The sequence below is a fragment of the Littorina saxatilis genome, unplaced genomic scaffold (assembly GCF_037325665.1).
Source record: "Littorina saxatilis isolate snail1 unplaced genomic scaffold, US_GU_Lsax_2.0 scaffold_986, whole genome shotgun sequence".
Classification (NCBI taxonomy): Eukaryota; Metazoa; Mollusca; class Gastropoda; order Littorinimorpha; family Littorinidae; genus Littorina; species Littorina saxatilis.
In genome coordinates this window covers 32,947-49,782 of record NW_027128173.1, presented here as the reverse complement: position 1 = coordinate 49,782, position 16,836 = coordinate 32,947, and the positions used below count along the sequence as shown (strand labels likewise).

Sequence of the window (16,836 nt, the reverse complement as noted above, 5' to 3'; positions counted from 1 at the left end):
ATTTTTTTGCTGCCCGTTAAAGTGAACAGCTCAGATCATGGGTCACTGAAGTGTTGCACAGACGGTCAAAAATAAAGTGCAAGAGAATGCACTCTAAGTGATATAGTACTGTTGCTTAGAGTCTGTAGGATGCAAAACGGCGAAAAACGCAAAAAGAAACAAGCGTTCCAGACTTTGACAGTCTTTCTGTGTTGGTTACCGCAAATTCTTCTGCTCATACAGGTATAACAAACAAGTTAAGGATATGTCTTCAGTGCTATTGATCAGATGTTTAACAGCCGTGTTTGGGTCACAGACTTATGTGTATTCAAAGATATGCATTTCTTCTTCTCAAAACCGCTGTTCCTGGATTTGAGCAATATTGTACTATGACGTCACAGGTCCTTGACCACGCCTACCCTCAAAATAGCGTTTTTGATGGTAAGACTCACTTTCAACCGTGGAAACGGTGACTTAAACTGAACAATATTTCATATTTTTTACCCCAGAGAGTTTGTTTGGTATCTGAACTTACAGGGCATACCCATTCCGTGTAAATCCACCGGGCAGTCAGGCTGATTTAGCGTGTAAAAGAGAGTGACCGCCATATTGGATCGTGGTTCTGGATGATGTTTTTGCCGGGTAGCTGCAGTTGATGTGCAATAAATGTAACACCTTAGGTAGCAGGCTCCCCACATTTTACAGAACAATGACAGAAACCCTCATCTGTATTCGTTTCAGTACTAAGAGCAAAACGAAACAGAAACTGTAACGGTTTTCCGTTAATATTTTGTTATATCAAATCTTATCTTATGTACGCGCATAACGTAGACACCAAGACATTCCAATGCATCCACACACATTGAGGCAACACTGTTTCAACATATTTTATGATAATGCATTCGAGTTGGCCGCATATTTTATTGGAATGAACTGACTAGCAGGGGGGAAATTCGGCCTGAATACGGCTGGAAACACAGAATCAGTCTATGTTTCTCGCAATACCTTTACACTCAGTTGACAAAAAAGGAACATAACTAATTCTAACAACCAATACAGCTACGATCTTTAACTTTCCAGCAAAATAAGTAACATTACGTAAAAACCGATATTTATTTAATAGGATAGAAAAATAACAGTTGTAGCGAAGGCATTGAAACTTCTTCGGTGCAGAAAATAACAAAACTCTCCAAACTGAGATAATCGGCAAACGTATTTATCATACACATAAAAAGTAGAACTCGAGACAAACATTCTGATATGCATTACATGGGGAAACATTATACAGTGACTTAGCATGAAACGAAAAACTCTACCAACTGAGCTACCGGGCCCCCATCTGGGAATAGCGCGCGTCCTTTTAAACAATTAACCAATCAGGGTCCAGCATCTAAGACACACTTCCAAGTTTACAATAAACACAGCGATCCTGAAGGCAGAAACAATGGGTCAGGGGGAGATAATTAGATTAGGACTGAAAGAGAAAAACAATTAAATGACCGGACATAACATAACTCTATGAGTGTTGGCAGTTCACCCTGTCACAGTTAGAAAGTATGGGTCGTACAAGACCCACATCTTCTGGACTTTGTAGGGCAAAGCGTGATTCGGTGCAGGTCAATCAAAACAAGAAGGGCAAAGCCCATACGACTCACATGCTTGACCTTGACCTTTACATGACCTTGACCTTCAGGGTCAAGGTCAAATAACTAAACCTAGCAATGACATCATACACTAAGAACTGCTTTACACATTTTTCCTACCAAAATACATGTGACCCAAGGTCAAGGTCATCCAAGGTCATGCAACACAAAGCTGTTAATTCAAGACATAGGAAGTACAATGGTGCTTATTGGCTCTTTCTACCATGCGATATGGTCACTTTTAGTGGTTCACTACCTTATTTTGGTCACATTTCATAAGGGTCAAAGTGACCTTGACCTTGATCATATGTGACCAAATGTGTCTCATGATAAAAGCATAACATGTGCCCCACATAATTTTTAAGTTTGAAACAGTTATCTTCCATAGTTCAGGGTCAAGGTCACTTCAAAATATGTATACAATCCAACTTTGAAGAGCTCCTCTGACCTTGACCTTGAAGCAAGGTAAACCAAACTGGTATCAAAAGATGGGGCTTACTTTGCCCTATATATCATATATAGGTGAGGTATTCAATCTCAAAAACTTCAGAGAAAATGGGAAAAATGTGAAAAATAGCTGTTTTTTAGACAACATTTATGGCCCCTGCAACCTTCACCTTGAAGCAAGGTCAAGATGCTATGTATGTTTTTTGGGGCCTTGTCATCATACACCATCTTGCCAAATTTGGTACTGATAGACTGAATAGTGTCCAAGAAATATCCAACGTTAAAGTTTTCCGGACGGACGGACGGACGGACGTCCGGACGGACGGACGGACGACTCGGGTGAGTACATAGACTCACTTTTGCTTCGCATGTGAGTCAAAAATGTTTGCCCTTTGAATCTATTCTGCTAATACTGTAGACATTTTCTTGACAATTTCCTCATGGAACACGAAGGTTTTGCCATCCAATCCCAAGAAAACGTAGCGGCTCCTCACACGCTTCATCAACCGGACCTGAACACCTTCCTCTTCCAGCTTGTCGATCTGGAACAAATACAATAAGTACCGACTCATACCTAAATCCGTTGCAGAGTATTATATTTATTTACTACCATGGAAGTTGATGTTAACCTGTGATTTGTAAAACTGTAAAAACATTTTACAAATTACGTCGAACCTAAAACCACAAAGTAATACATACCTTTTCATTTTATTAGTATTAATATTTGCTGTCCAGATCCCAGTCAACCAGGCCAAAAATCCACATGAAAATGGAAGTGTTTGAGTAAATCTGCACATGTTATTATTTTCTATAATTCGATTTCGAAGCGTGATAAGCGCAGATTTGTTTGTCTGTCGGTGTGTCCGTCACAAACATGTGCACGGGAGTTCTCAAAAACATTCTCAACATCGTAATTACCGCCCTGGACTTTCGAGATGACAAGAAAATATCGGGCGCATTTACGTCATTTGTAAAAAAAAAAATGTTTTACATATCTCGAGGTGTGCCACGTGATTTGTAAAACAGTGGTTACAAATCACGCGGCGCGCCCCGCGATTTCATCATTTGTAAAATGTTTTACATTTCTACAAATCACGGGTCAACAGTTGAGATCAAATACATGACGTAAAAAGCTCTGTCAACGCACAAGTATGATTTGACAAAAATGTCATCTTTGTGTACACACGGTTTAACAACATTATAAGATGTTGGCGTGTGAAAGCAACTTTCTGTGTTTTGAGTTCATAAAATGTTGGGATAAGTATGCCAGGTTGCACAGTTCTGTAGGTTCCTCTCAGTATTCCACCCCCTTGGTTTTCAGTTGTAAATATCTAAGCTTAGTGATTGAATGTGGAAGCTACGTTTGGTCAAAGCTCACATAAGATTTACATCGTGCAAGCAAGGTACGTTGGGTCAAAGGTCACAGAAGATGTGCGTCGTGCAGCGAAGGAAAGAATCGCGATCTTGTTTCCGACTCAGTGCCTCTTTGTTTTTCATTAGACCTGTCATTCTGCTTGCTCGGCTTTGTTAGATGTTTGCATATCTCGTTGCTCTGTTCTTTGCTTTTATTATTATTTCTTATTTGCGCTTCGTTTAGTGATACAGCGTCTTGTGCACGGGTCAAAATGTGTGTGTCAGGGATCAATTGGTTTGACTTGAACTTGACGTTCCTGTTTCTCTGAACGTCTGTGTATCGAAACACGGATACACGCACTCCATGACCTTGTACGAAGACAAAGCGTATCACTAGGTTTCATTTGTTTGTGATGAATTTATGACCTTTCATGAAGTAGTTTTGTTTTTTGTTTACTTGTGCCAGTTTGCCAGTTCGTTTTTTTGGAACTTTGCAAAGTAGTGTCGTCTGTCTAGGTCTGGTGAAACGCCAATGAAAAGAGCCGAAGAATCCCCGAGCGTTTCTATTGGGTTTGCTTTTGATCATCCATGTATAGCCCGCTTCCTGCAACTATGGTAACCAGGGATTTATTGCATCGGGAACATGAGATTTATTTCCCAGGTGTTTGCGAATGAAAACTCGTGAAAATGATGACAGTATCAGTTATTGCGTGCTACACTAAGTAATATGCTATTACAGTACTAGCTATCAATAAATTGAAAAAAGTGATTGTGAAATTATCACACCGTGTAGTGTTGTGCTATGCATTAATGCGCTCAATCAAAACTTACTACTGCAACACAATGCTTTCCCTTGGCTGCAATCCCTTTGACAGTCAACAGGTAGGCTCACACGTAGTCCCCAATCTTGAGTTCCCTGTTAAAAAGAAAATCTGTGTCAGAGTGTGTGAACTGGCTTTAGTATTTTATTCAAATTTTGAATTCCTCATTCTTTTGTTGAAAAAAGTATTCTTGGTGCATGTGAATGAGAGTGATCAATATAGATTCTGTACATACGATTTTAAAATAATTATAGTGAAACCAGTGTGTGCAATTGCAACCAGTTTTAGTCTTATGAAATATTTACATTATTACAATTCATGTTAAAGTCTTTAGGTCTACCTCTTTGCTGGATGGTCTGGCAGCTGTTGAGGCGTCGATGGCTGATCTGGCAGGTGAACGCGCGTAGATGGCTTATCTGGCAGGTGTGCGGGCGTAGCTGGCTGATGTGGCAGGTGTACGGGCGTAGCTGGCTGATCTGGCTGGTGTCTGGGCGTTGTTGGCTGATCTGGCAGGTGTACGGGCGTCGCTGGTTGATCTGGCAGGTGTCCGGGCGTAGCTGGCTGATGTGGCAGGTGTCCGGGCTGATGTGGCAGGTGTACGGGCGTCGCTGGTTGATCTGGCAGGTGTCCGGGCGTAGCTGGCTGATTTGGCAGGTGTCCGGGCGTAGCTGGCTGATCTGGCAGGTGTACGGGCGCAGCTGGCTGCTGTGGTAGCTGCACAGGCGAAGCGTGTCCGGGGGCCGTTGGCTGGTCTGCCCGTGCTTGTCTCCGTCTTGGAGGTGCAAGTCGCGACACGTTCCAGTCTCCAGCAATTTCAGCATTTTCACAGACAGCATCTTCTTGGCAGCCCTGACAAAAACAAGAGCGCTCTCGTGTTGCAACCACGAAAGGTTGGATTCTCTTCACGCAGTGAAGTCTCTGGGTGTTCTTCAGTGGCTTTGTCCCTGTCCGCTCTGGCCTGTGCCTGTTCACATCTTCTGCAGGCACATACACAAACCGACGTTTGATGTGGCTGTGCTCATCCGTTCCTGCACGCGGAAGACAATTCATGTGTTGACATCATGACAAATAAACGCAACAGCTTTTAAGCTTAAGAAAAACACCAAAAAGTTAACTATCAGACCCCATTACTTTGACGGCCACGAATTCGGGAATCACAGAACATTACAAATCACGTATTTCCAAGTGCTGAAACGTATTTAATAGAATTCAGTTCCAACCAATGACTTTGGATACAATAGAAGAAACATTTCTTACCTTTGGATTTGTTCCAGCTTCATTAGGACAGCGAAAAAGTCCAAAACAAGAACATCACTGACGAAATCTCACGCCCATAACAGGTTTGATAAGTTTGACGGAACGAACTATGAGGTCACGCTCTCAATTACGTCATATTTTCACACAATATTTGGTGCATCAAAAGTCTATGGGCGCTAATTATGATACAGACAGCAATTTTTCAATACAATTTTCGTCTACTACAGCGTTTGAACACAATCTTCCGCCCATAACGATGTGACACGAAACTCATTTGACTTAACGAGAGTCGTGTTCTGCCGACACTATAATGTTTTTCTTTTTCAAAACACATTATTATGGTAAAGCTTTTCTATTTCTATGCTAAAAATGACTTTTCTTTGTTGTTAATGATATTTTGCAAGAATGCGACCTGCCTCAAGTTTGCCCATAACGTGTGACACCAAAGTTATTAGCGGAAGACAAATCTTCCGAGTGCAATGACATCTTAAAAGTCAGTTTACTGCAGCATTTTATCCCTCAGGCACATAAAAGAACAATAAGACTGTAGTATGCAGGCCTCCATTGCTTTCTTCTGTCATTGATGAAAGTACTGGCCTGGGTTTAAAAAGTGTACTGTCGCTGTGCAACAAATCAGTCGCCATTTTCTGCCGTGTTTTGTGAATAAAATGTGTTTAAAATCCACACACACAAAACAATGTTGTTGGTTCCTTTCATTTCGTTTTTGTTCATTTCAAACTAAGCAGTGTGGTATGCTTTGTTTCCTTTTAATTCAAACGGATGGCTTTAAAATGAGCATTTTAATCTGGTGGTGTCAATTTCACCCATGATCTGAGCCGTTCACACATGTATTGCTATTTCTCTGGACATTTTGTATTCACTGTAAAGAAATTACAAAAGTATTTGTCTCAGTTTTGGCGCTTCCATATATCCTTCCCTCTGATTATTATTTCTTTTTGTTCACTCTTTTCTTGTACTTTCCAGTATTTCCAAATGCCTTTTCTTTCAAAAAGTAATTAGTCACTTGCTCAACTAAATTCTGGGATAATTACATTTTCATGAATATTTTTTTGTTTTCAAATTTAGGTGTCTTTGTTTTTGAAGTGGGGGAGCAATAAAGAGGTTGTCGATATCAAAACTGATATCAACAGAAATGTCGTCATTATCACTTTTGCAATGAGCTCAGTTTTGCCCAATTGACCAATGGAAATCTACGTAACATATGAAATAGCAATATTATACGTTATTGGATCTGTGATCCAAACATGGCTTTTGGTCAATCGAGATGGAAGTTTATTCCACAAGCCCGTAGGGCGAGTGGAATAAACTGTCATCGAGATTGACCAAAAGCCATGTTTGGATGACAGATCCAATTAACTTATATATATCTCGACATTCACTGGTTTTTGTTTTCAAAGAAGAAACTTGCTTGAACACGGACCACTTCTCCGAGCAAAATCAACAAACCTAATCACTCTCATTCCACCTCAAGGTCTTGGCCAACCAAGACTATGGCATACTCGTAGCAAAGCCGCCGAATGGTACCGTAAACCAAGAATAGTGACATGACGTAAGAGAATAGAATGTTGTCTTTTGATTTGGAACGTGACAAATTTTCAGAACTTCTTCTCGACAACTCGGATGGTCTTCTGCGTAGTGGTTGGCACGAGATTCTTTTTCTTCTTCGACAGTTCATCCTCCGATACTGTAGCAAAACGTTTCATTTTTTTTCACTTTCGAGTATGCGGACGACTGAACTTGACCGCTAAAAAGTAGTCCTTTCGGAATCATTACGCCGAGTCTGAACATAAGGTCTGAACATTTTTTTTAGGCAGGATCTAGGTGAAAGCGAGGCTGTTCTTATCTCTGTATACAGTCGAGAGAGAGAGAAATACATGTCGAGACATTATGCTTTATCGTCTCTTTAGCTAATATTTCTCTTAGATTGGGCAAGACAGCAACATTTATCCAAATGTACTAGTTACAGTGTCAAAACTTGGATTTTATTATCTAAAAGTACACTGCTGTAATTTGAACATCACACGGGCGCAGTGGCGTGGTGGTAAGACGTCGGCCTCCTAATCGGGAGGTCGTGAGTTCGAATCCCGGTCGCTGCCGCCTGGTGGGTTAAGAGTGGAGATTTTTCCGATCTCCCAGGTCAACTTATGTGCAGACCTGCTAGTGACTTAACCCCCTTCGTGTGTACACCCAAGCACAAGACCAAGTGTGCACGGAAAAATCCTGTAATCCATGTCGGAGTTCGGTGGGTTATGGAAACATGAAAATACCCCGCATGCCTACTCAACGAAAGCGGAGTGAAGCTGACTATGCTCTCAGAGTATAGTGTGGGGAACCCAAATGGGCAAACGAGCTCACACGTAACCAGAAAATTCTGGAACGCTGAAGAAGAAGAAGAAGATCACAGATTGTGCCATGTGTGAGAACCATGGCGATCTTAATTATCAAGAACGCTGTGGTGAGAACTGAATACAGTTTAAATATGTTTGTCTATGCCCATATTTGAGACAGTTCTTTTAAACAATTTAAATCTCAAATTCATTGCCAAGTTTTCTAAATTACTGTATACAAAATGCAGTGAAAAAAATGGTTTCTGCAACAAACGACCAGACATACCAAATTCTGGATCCGCTTTCATCATGGTGTGCATGGATCCTTCCATCCCCCCAACTGCATCCACCTCTTTCCAACAAACATACTGCACACACAAGAATGGTTCTCCTTTTTAGAATGCAGTGAACGTTTCGACATTTATAATTGTTACAAAACATGCTTGGAAAAAGAGAAATACATTGAATTAATCGAAGATATTAAGTACAGAGTTGCTCTTACTCGTTTCCGCGCAGGAGTATCCGAAATTAACGCTCACAAGTTTCGGTACGCACCAAACCAAACGACAAGAAACTGTCCTCTCTGTACAGCTGATAAAGAAGATGAACACCATGTTGTATTTTTATGTCCTTTTTATCAAGACCTTCGAGCAAAGTATTTGAAAATCTCGAACTCTAAGACGCTGCAACAACAACTTGTGTATTTCTGTGGCAGTAATGAGGATAATGTGATGAACAGCTTCAGCAGATTTGTGTTCTTCATGTTACAGAAGAGACGAACCCTTATAAATCAGGTTCAGTGACATGTCATCAGGGTCTTAATGTATTTGTTGAATTTTATGCGTGACTATAATTTATAACTGTGCAGATACTATTGCTGTTATTTTAACCACTATTGTAAGGGGCTGTGGCCTTAGACAATTAAAGATTTGTTCTTGTTCTTGTTCTTGTTCTATAATGCACACACACTAGCAGATAAATAACGAACAATGGAACCCCTTATTATTATAAGACTGCAAAAATCAAAGAAAATTGGGTTTGAAAAAGGAGAGCGTCTTAAAAAATTGGGGAAAACTTACCGAGGTTATGAACAGAAGATTTCATAACAAGAAGGGCAAAGCCCATACGACTCACATGCTTGACCTTCTGCTTTACACATTTTTCCTACCAAAATACATGAGACCTTGACCCAAGGTCAAGGTCATCCAAGGTCATGCAACACAAAGCTGTTAATTCAAGACATAGGAAGTACAATGGTGCTTATTGGCTCTTTCTACCATGAGATATGGTCACTTTTAGTGGTTCATTACCTTATTTTGGTCACATTTCATAAGGGTCAAAGTGACCTTGACCTTGATCATATGGGACCAAATGTGTCTCATGATGAAAGCATAACATGTGCCCCACATAATTTTTAAGTTTGAAACAGTTATCTTCCATAGTTCAGGGTCAAGGTCACTTCAAAATATGTATACAATCCAACTTTGAAGAGCTCCTGTGACCTTGACCTTGAAGCAAGGTAAACCAAACTGGTATCAAAAGATGGGGCTTACTTTGCCCTATATATCATATATAGGTGAGGTATTCAATCTCAAAAACTTCAGAGAAAATGGGAAAAATGTGAAAAATAGCTGTTTTTTAGACAACATTTATGGCCCCTGCGACCTTGACCTTGAAGCAAGGTCAAGATGCTATGTATGTTTTTTGGGGCCTTGTCATCATACACCATCTTGCCAAATTTGGTACTGATAGACTGAATAGTGTCAAAGAAATATTCAACGTTAAAGTTTTAAGGACGGCCGGCCGGACGGACGGACGACTCGGGTGAGTACATAGACTCACTTTTGCTTCGCATGTGAGTCAAAAAGGGACACTCTGGTCCTTAAATCAGGGGTAGTTCATTTGTGACCCTCCACCACGGAATGAGTAACAATTGTCACCTTTGCATGATTTTCATATTTTTACATTTTCCAAACCGCGATTCAGACTAAACTACTGGACCGATCTTTATGAAATTTGACATGAGAGTTCCTGGAAATGATATCCCCAGACGGTTTTTTTTTCAGTTTTTTTGATAAATACCTTTGATGACGTCATATCCAACTTTTTGTAAAAGTTGAGGCGGCACTGTCACACCCTCATTTTTCAATCAAATTGATTGAAATTTTGGCAAAGCAATCTTCGACGAAGGCCGGACTTTGGTATTGCATTTCAGCTTGGTGGCTTAAAAAATAATGAATGAGTTTGGTCATTAAAAATCGGAAACTTGTAATTAAAATTGTGTTTTTTTTAAACGATCCAAAAATAATTTCATCTTATTCTTCATCTTTTTCTGATTCCAAAAACATATCCATATGTTATATTTGGATTACAAACAAGCTCTGAAAATTAAAAATATGAAAATTATGATTAAAATTAATTTTCCAAAATCGATTTAAAAACATCTTATTCCTTGTTGGTATCTGATTCCAAAACCATATAGATATGTATGGATTAAAAACAAACTCAGTAAGCTAAAAAGAATAGACATACAGAAAAGCATGTTATCCTGCTCAGCGCGACCACTACCGCACTATTCTGCATGGCTTGTCGATTTCACTGCCTTTGCCACGAGCGGTGGACTGACGAAAGTACGAGTATGGGGTCTTGGTGAAAAAAGCAGTGCGTTTAGTTTCATTCTGTGAGTTCGACAGCTTGACTAAATGTTGTTATTTCGCCTTACGCGACTTGTTTTATTCTTAAATTGGCAGTAAATTTACAGAGGTTTTGAACAGTAAATCCGGAAAAGCAAGGTCTCAAAAAAGGAGGAAGTCTTAAACTTAAAGCAGGGGTGGGGGGGGGGGTTGTCTTAGAAGGGAGGTTCCACTGCAGGGTTTCGTTTCCTAGTGCGCCCTGCGCCATCGGCACATTAAATCTGAAAATGTCCCATCACAATTCCCGTCAGTGTGTCAAAGGGCGCATTGAGATTACGTACCACTGCGCCACCAAATGTATACACTATACATAGGATTACACACACACACACACATATACAGAGATAACACAATATAGCGGCTAATTCTCAGATGGCACCATGTTGCACCATTTTACATCTTTGGTCAAAACGGGTACAGGCCTCTTTGGCGCTTCTTGCCTTCGACTATGTCCGGAAATCTTGACCACTTTTGGTCTCAAGCTTACCTGTGACAGAGTAGCATCATACATTTTGCACGCCTCATTGCTTGCAGTTGCTATCGGTACGCCCATTTCTCTCCATGCCTGAAAAAACGAGCATACAGCATAATTTTAATGCCAAATCACCAGGTGTGACCATATTAGTTATGGTTAAAAGCAGATGAAAGGACTTCCACCCAAACACACACCAACGCACATGACAGTTATTATATACTGAACTCCAAAAGAAACGCAAGATTAAGAAATTTAATCTCATTCTTTGCCATTTCATTTTGACGAGATCGAATCGAACGAATTTCACGAAAATTGGTACAAAGCATCTTGGAGCAATGTTCTTTGATTGTCACTAACAAAAAAACTTTACCGAAAGAAAGTTTTCACCGCCAGGCTCAGTAACGCGTGTGTCCCCCATTGGCGTTGACAATGGCCTGAAATCTGGCTCTCATGGAGCGCACCAGGCGGTTGACGGTGTTCCTAGAGGTTTCTGTAGCCGGGAGGAACTGTTGGCGCAGGTGCTGACGGTAGATGACCCGGTCCTGGCGAGCAGTAGTCACACGAGGTCGTCCGCTTCTAGCGCCATCCCGGGTGCTGCTGCTGGCTCGGAATCGGGTCCACAGACGACAGATGGTCGAGGTTGCCACGCCCATGACATTTGCAATGGCAGCTGGGCAATTTCCAGCTTGCAATCGCCCGATTGCTCTCTCCCGGTCAATGGCGCTCAGTCTTGGCATGCTTCTACTGTACAAATGGCTGATTTCAGACAGTGGACGGAGACAGGTTTTTGTTCCTTGTGTTAGCTGAGTACTGTTAACGAAAAAAGTCAGGTCTGGCAGCTTTTGTGTGGGCTGCGCGAGCGAAAAACAGTCTCAATCTTCAGCACGCTGCAGAGAGCGCACTCTGGGCGCTGCACACGTGATTTTCACAGGCTACGTGCAGGACACTATGCTAACTCATGCTCGTGCAGAATTTTCCCCTGAAACCCACCTTTAGTGCATGAATTTTAACAAAACCTTAAATAACTCTTAACTTGCGTTTCTTTTGGAGTTCAGTATAGTTATGATGGCTGCAGCTGTTTGTGAAACTTTTATCTCCAGATCAAAAAAGTACAAAGTGTGACAAAGTGTCACATGTAAACGACTGTGCAAAGAAAACAAAGCTTATAACAAAATCAATTTAGAGTGAAAGGGTCGCATGCGTGGCTCGTTAACCTTTGCACACTAGCTAATAATTACTTCTACATAATACACAAAGTTCTGAAAATTTCACAGTTTTATGTTGTGATCTCTCTCTCTTTCTTCTCCCCCCTCTAACACTATCACACACAAATACACATGTAATGTATACACACACGCACACTCCCTCACACATACCAACAGATATCAATGCATACACACATTTCAACTTGCACACACTGGGATACATGGGCACACACACACACACACACACACACACACACACACACACACACACACACACACACACACACACACACACACACACACACACGGGGCTCACATCCACGTCGGATATCGAACATACACGGATATTTTTTCCAAATATCCTATACATTTTTCATGCAAGAGGACATATGTCCTATTGTTTTTGTCACAAAGTGGTCATTGTCCGATTAAGCTTTCATTTGATCCGAACATTGCCAGTACTTTCTAATTTACAGTAGTTCGATTTGCTATTTTATCGATGTTTTGCGAAGCGATGTGTCCCTCCAAGCAGACGAAACTTCGGGAGACTTTATGTGCTTTTTATAGAGAAGAGCTTCATACGGTTGCAATTTTGAATGCTCTAAGCCGGTTGACAATTACCTCCCTTCGCGGTTTATTTCTTACGAAAAAGCAACATGCCGCCGAAAAAAATGTCCTATTGATTTATTTTTGTTCGGGACAAATGTCCTATCACTTTTGCATTGTCCAGGACATTTGTCCCATGCCACCTCTCATGGATGTGAGCCCCTGATATTTTTTCCAAATGTCCTATACATTTTTCATGCAAGAGGACATATGTCCTATTGTTTTTGTCACAAAGTGGTCATTGTCTGATTATGCTTTCATTTGATCCAGACATTGTCAGTACTTTCCAATTTACAGTAGTTTGTTTTGGTATTTTATCGATGTTTTGCGAAGCGATGTGTCTCTCCAAGCAAACGAAACTTGGGGAGACTTTATGTCCTTTTTATAGAGAAGAGCTTCCAAGAGTCTCAACTTTGAATGCTCTCTTCACGGGTTTTTTTCTCCGAAAAAGTAACACGAAAATTGGTGCCAGAAAAAAATGTCCTATTGATTTTTTTGTGTTCAGGACAAATGTCCTATCATTTTTGCATTGTCCAGGACATTTGTCCTATGTCACCTCTCATGGATGTGAGCCCCTGACACACACACACACACACACACACACACACACACACACACACACACACACACACACACACACACTCATAAACACACAAACACACACACACACACACACACACACACACACACACACACACACACACACACACACTCATAAACAGAAACACAAACACACACACACACACACACACACACACACACACAAACACACAAACACGCAAATGACTGTTATTCATGATGGCAGCAGCTGTTCTGAAACTTTTATCTCCAGATCAAAAAAGCACAAAGTGTGAAAACGTGTCACATGTAAATGACTGTGAAGTTAATGAAGCTTGACTAAAACAGTCACATGTTACATAAGTAACAAAGCTGATAACAGCATCAATTTAAACTGACAGCATCCTTAGTGAAATAATGATGACATTATTCCGTTATTCCATGGAGAAAAAAATTGCAGCAGAAAAAAATTGCAGCAGAAAAAACGTTTTTCCATGGAAGTTTTGCCATCATCAATTCCATGGAATAATTTTTACCTTTCCGCGGCATTCTTGCTTTCAATTTTTCTTCAAAATAATTTATAACAGTTTTTTCCGTGGAAAATAACAATACTCCGGCAAAGAAGCTTTTGCATCCTTCTTTCCCGCCAGTCATTGCTTGATCAGGCTTGAGGACCAATCACCTAAGTGACTAGTGCAATTAAGGGTAAAAGTTTCTGCAGAAAATTTAATATTTTCGGCAGAAAACAACAGTTCCGTTTTACTGCAGCATTCTCCATGTCATTTTTTCCATGTTTTGTTTTTGAAAAAATTATGCTGTGGCGGATGTCAACATTCGGCTATGCCGTGTTTTTCCATGGCATTTCCGTTTTTCTGTAGAATCACCAAAAATGTCATCATCCGCTGCATGCCTTGCTCATTACTCTTTGCAAACTATTAACTGGTCATATGAATAAAATACACAACGTTCTGAAATGTCAGTTGTATATGTTGCGCTCTCTCTCTCTCTCTCTCTCTCTCTCTCTCTCTCTCTCTCTCTCTCTCTCTCTCTCTCTCTCTCTCTCTCTCTCTCTCTCTCAGGCTATCCAGTATCCTTGTCAAATAAAGTTCCATCATCATCTCAGTCTCTCTCTCACTCTCTCTTTCTATCACACACACACAATCACACACACACACACACACACACACACACACCAAACACACATGACACACACACACACATACACTTGAAATGTCCTGGTGCCTGTGTTCTGATCGTCGGCCTCTTCTTTATGGTCAAAGGTAATCATATCATGCGCCTTTGATTGGTTTTAGTGCCAATATTGCAAATTTCGGATAATTATATTCTCTGTCTCTCTGTCTCTGTTTCTCTGTTTCTCTGTCTCTCTCTCGCTCTCTCTCTCTCTCTCTCTCAGGCTATCCTTGTCAAATAAAGTTCCATCATCATCTCAGTCTCTCTCTCACTCTCTCTTTCTATCGCACACACACACACACACACACATATCAAACACACACACACACACACACACACAAATAACTTGTGAATGTGCATACACACACACACACACACACACACTCACACACACCATATGTTCTTTCCAGAAAGCATTTAGCTCTACTTCATCAAACTCAGTTCAGTGTTACAATCTGCGCTGAAGAAAAACAGTAACGCCCAGCAGTTCTGTTCATCTTAAATTGCAGTGCAAACCATAGATCGTGCAACATCATGATCTGTGCAAACACTGAAACAGACACGTCGAGGATGGACTTTGTGACGTTTCACACTGATGTGTATAGTTCCCTGCTCTCAAATGAGTCTTTCACAATTGGTCCGTTCACAATTTTAGTCATATGTATCAGTTTTGCTCCGTCGCGATATATAACCTTGAACGGTTGAAAACGACGTTAAACACCAAATAAAGAAAGAAATCAGTTTAGCTTGACTGGAGCGCTCAAGAAACACTTGAAATCAAAATCAGCGATCACCGTGGTAAGTTTTATACGTGTGGTCAAAATACTCACCTCCACTGTTCTCCAGTTCGAATGCATTCTGAATGTAAAGATGATAGCCTCTGTGAAGTCAAAAGTTGCCGAACATAAAGGTTGGGCCGATGTGTTCGTCTTCAGCTGAGCCTGTGATACTCTACAGTCCCTGACTTGGTGACTGATCAAATGTTAGCAGCTGAGAGGAGAAGGGGAGATAATGCCATGGAAAACATTTCAGAAATCGTTGTCTGCATTGCCTACCTTTCGTGTTGAGTTGCCAAGATTGTGTGTCTGTTTTTGTGACTGTGTCCGTGTGTCTGTGACCTTTTCTTCCTCTTTAATGGCGGAAAATGAAATTAATTTAGAGAAAAGAAAAATGAACCAAAAGTTTCAATTACAGCTACAGCTACTGATTTGAATCGAAGATAAACATCAATTTGCCAAATATCAGTGTGCGTGTATCAGAGATGAGTATGTCTCTGCGTGTATGAATTGAACAATATCGAACCATAATAGCAACAGCAACGGCATCGGAAACAACAACAACAACAACAACAACAACATCAACAATGAGCATAGAAAAGAATTACAAAAATCATCACAATCAGTTATGATCCCATCTACTCAGGATCATGCAAAGGTGCATCATCACGCATGTGCTACAGTCTCTGGTGCAACTATGATCAGTCAGTCACGGATAGGCGGCTACCGTGCATTGGGCACAACAACAACAAATTGGACAAGAGTAAACAGACACAGACTATTTTTTCAGTCTCTGCTTACCCTAAAACATTAATCTCACTGGCCACTCTAAAAAAAAATGTATGGTGCCAAGACGAAACAATACTGCCGGACATTTAATGTTGGTCACGTTGCGCGATCCATGTATCCACAGACAATGAAATGTGTGAGATTAAAAAAATATCAATTACTAAAACTACTTCCGGAAGATAGACGTCATGACCCCCTTTTTTACATTTAGTCAAGTTTTGACTAAATGTTTTAACGTAGAGGGGGGAATCGAGACGAGGGTCGTGGTGTATGTGTGTGTGTGTGTGTGTGTGTGTGTGTGTGTGTGTGTGTGTGTGTGTGTGTGTCTGTCTGTCTGTCTGTCTGTCTGTCTGTCTGTGTGTGTAGAGCGATTCAGACTAAACTACTCGACCGATCTTTATTAAATTTGACATGAGAGTTTCTGGGTATGATATCCCCAGTTGTTTTTTTCATTTTTTCGATAAATATCTTTGATGACGTCATATCCGGCTTTTTGTAAAAGTTGAGGCGGCACTGTCACACCCTCATTTTTTCCATTAAATTGATTGAAATTTTGGCAAAGCAATCTTCGACGAAGGCCGGGGTTTGGTATTGCATTTCAGCTTGGTGGCTTAAAAACTAATGAGTGAGTTTGGTCATTAAAAATCGGAAACTTGTAATTAAAATTATTTTTTTATTAAATGATCCAAAAACAA

At 40.6% G+C, this 16,836-nt stretch overlaps 1 protein-coding gene and 1 long non-coding RNA gene across 2 annotated transcripts; both read right to left on the bottom strand.

The window, feature by feature from the left end:
* Positions 1 to 3,508: 3,508 nt before the first annotated feature.
* LOC138956542 (keratin-associated protein 4-5-like) lies at positions 3,509 to 5,084 on the bottom strand. Its single transcript, XM_070327878.1, has 2 exons — positions 4,584 to 5,084; positions 3,509 to 4,338 (listed from the first exon to the last, which is right to left on the bottom strand). The coding sequence occupies exons 1-2, from the start codon at positions 5,077 to 5,079 to the stop codon at positions 4,298 to 4,300; spliced, it is 537 nt and encodes a 178-aa protein (XP_070183979.1). The 5' UTR covers positions 5,080 to 5,084; the 3' UTR covers positions 3,509 to 4,297.
* A 3,045-nt stretch (positions 5,085 to 8,129) lies between these two features.
* Positions 8,130 to 15,545, bottom strand: LOC138956543 (uncharacterized). The gene is made up of 3 exons (XR_011452692.1): positions 15,407 to 15,545; positions 11,029 to 11,106; positions 8,130 to 8,216 (listed from the first exon to the last, which is right to left on the bottom strand). It is a non-coding gene; the product is annotated as an uncharacterized lncRNA (long non-coding RNA).
* Between the last annotated feature and the right edge of the window lie 1,291 nt (positions 15,546 to 16,836).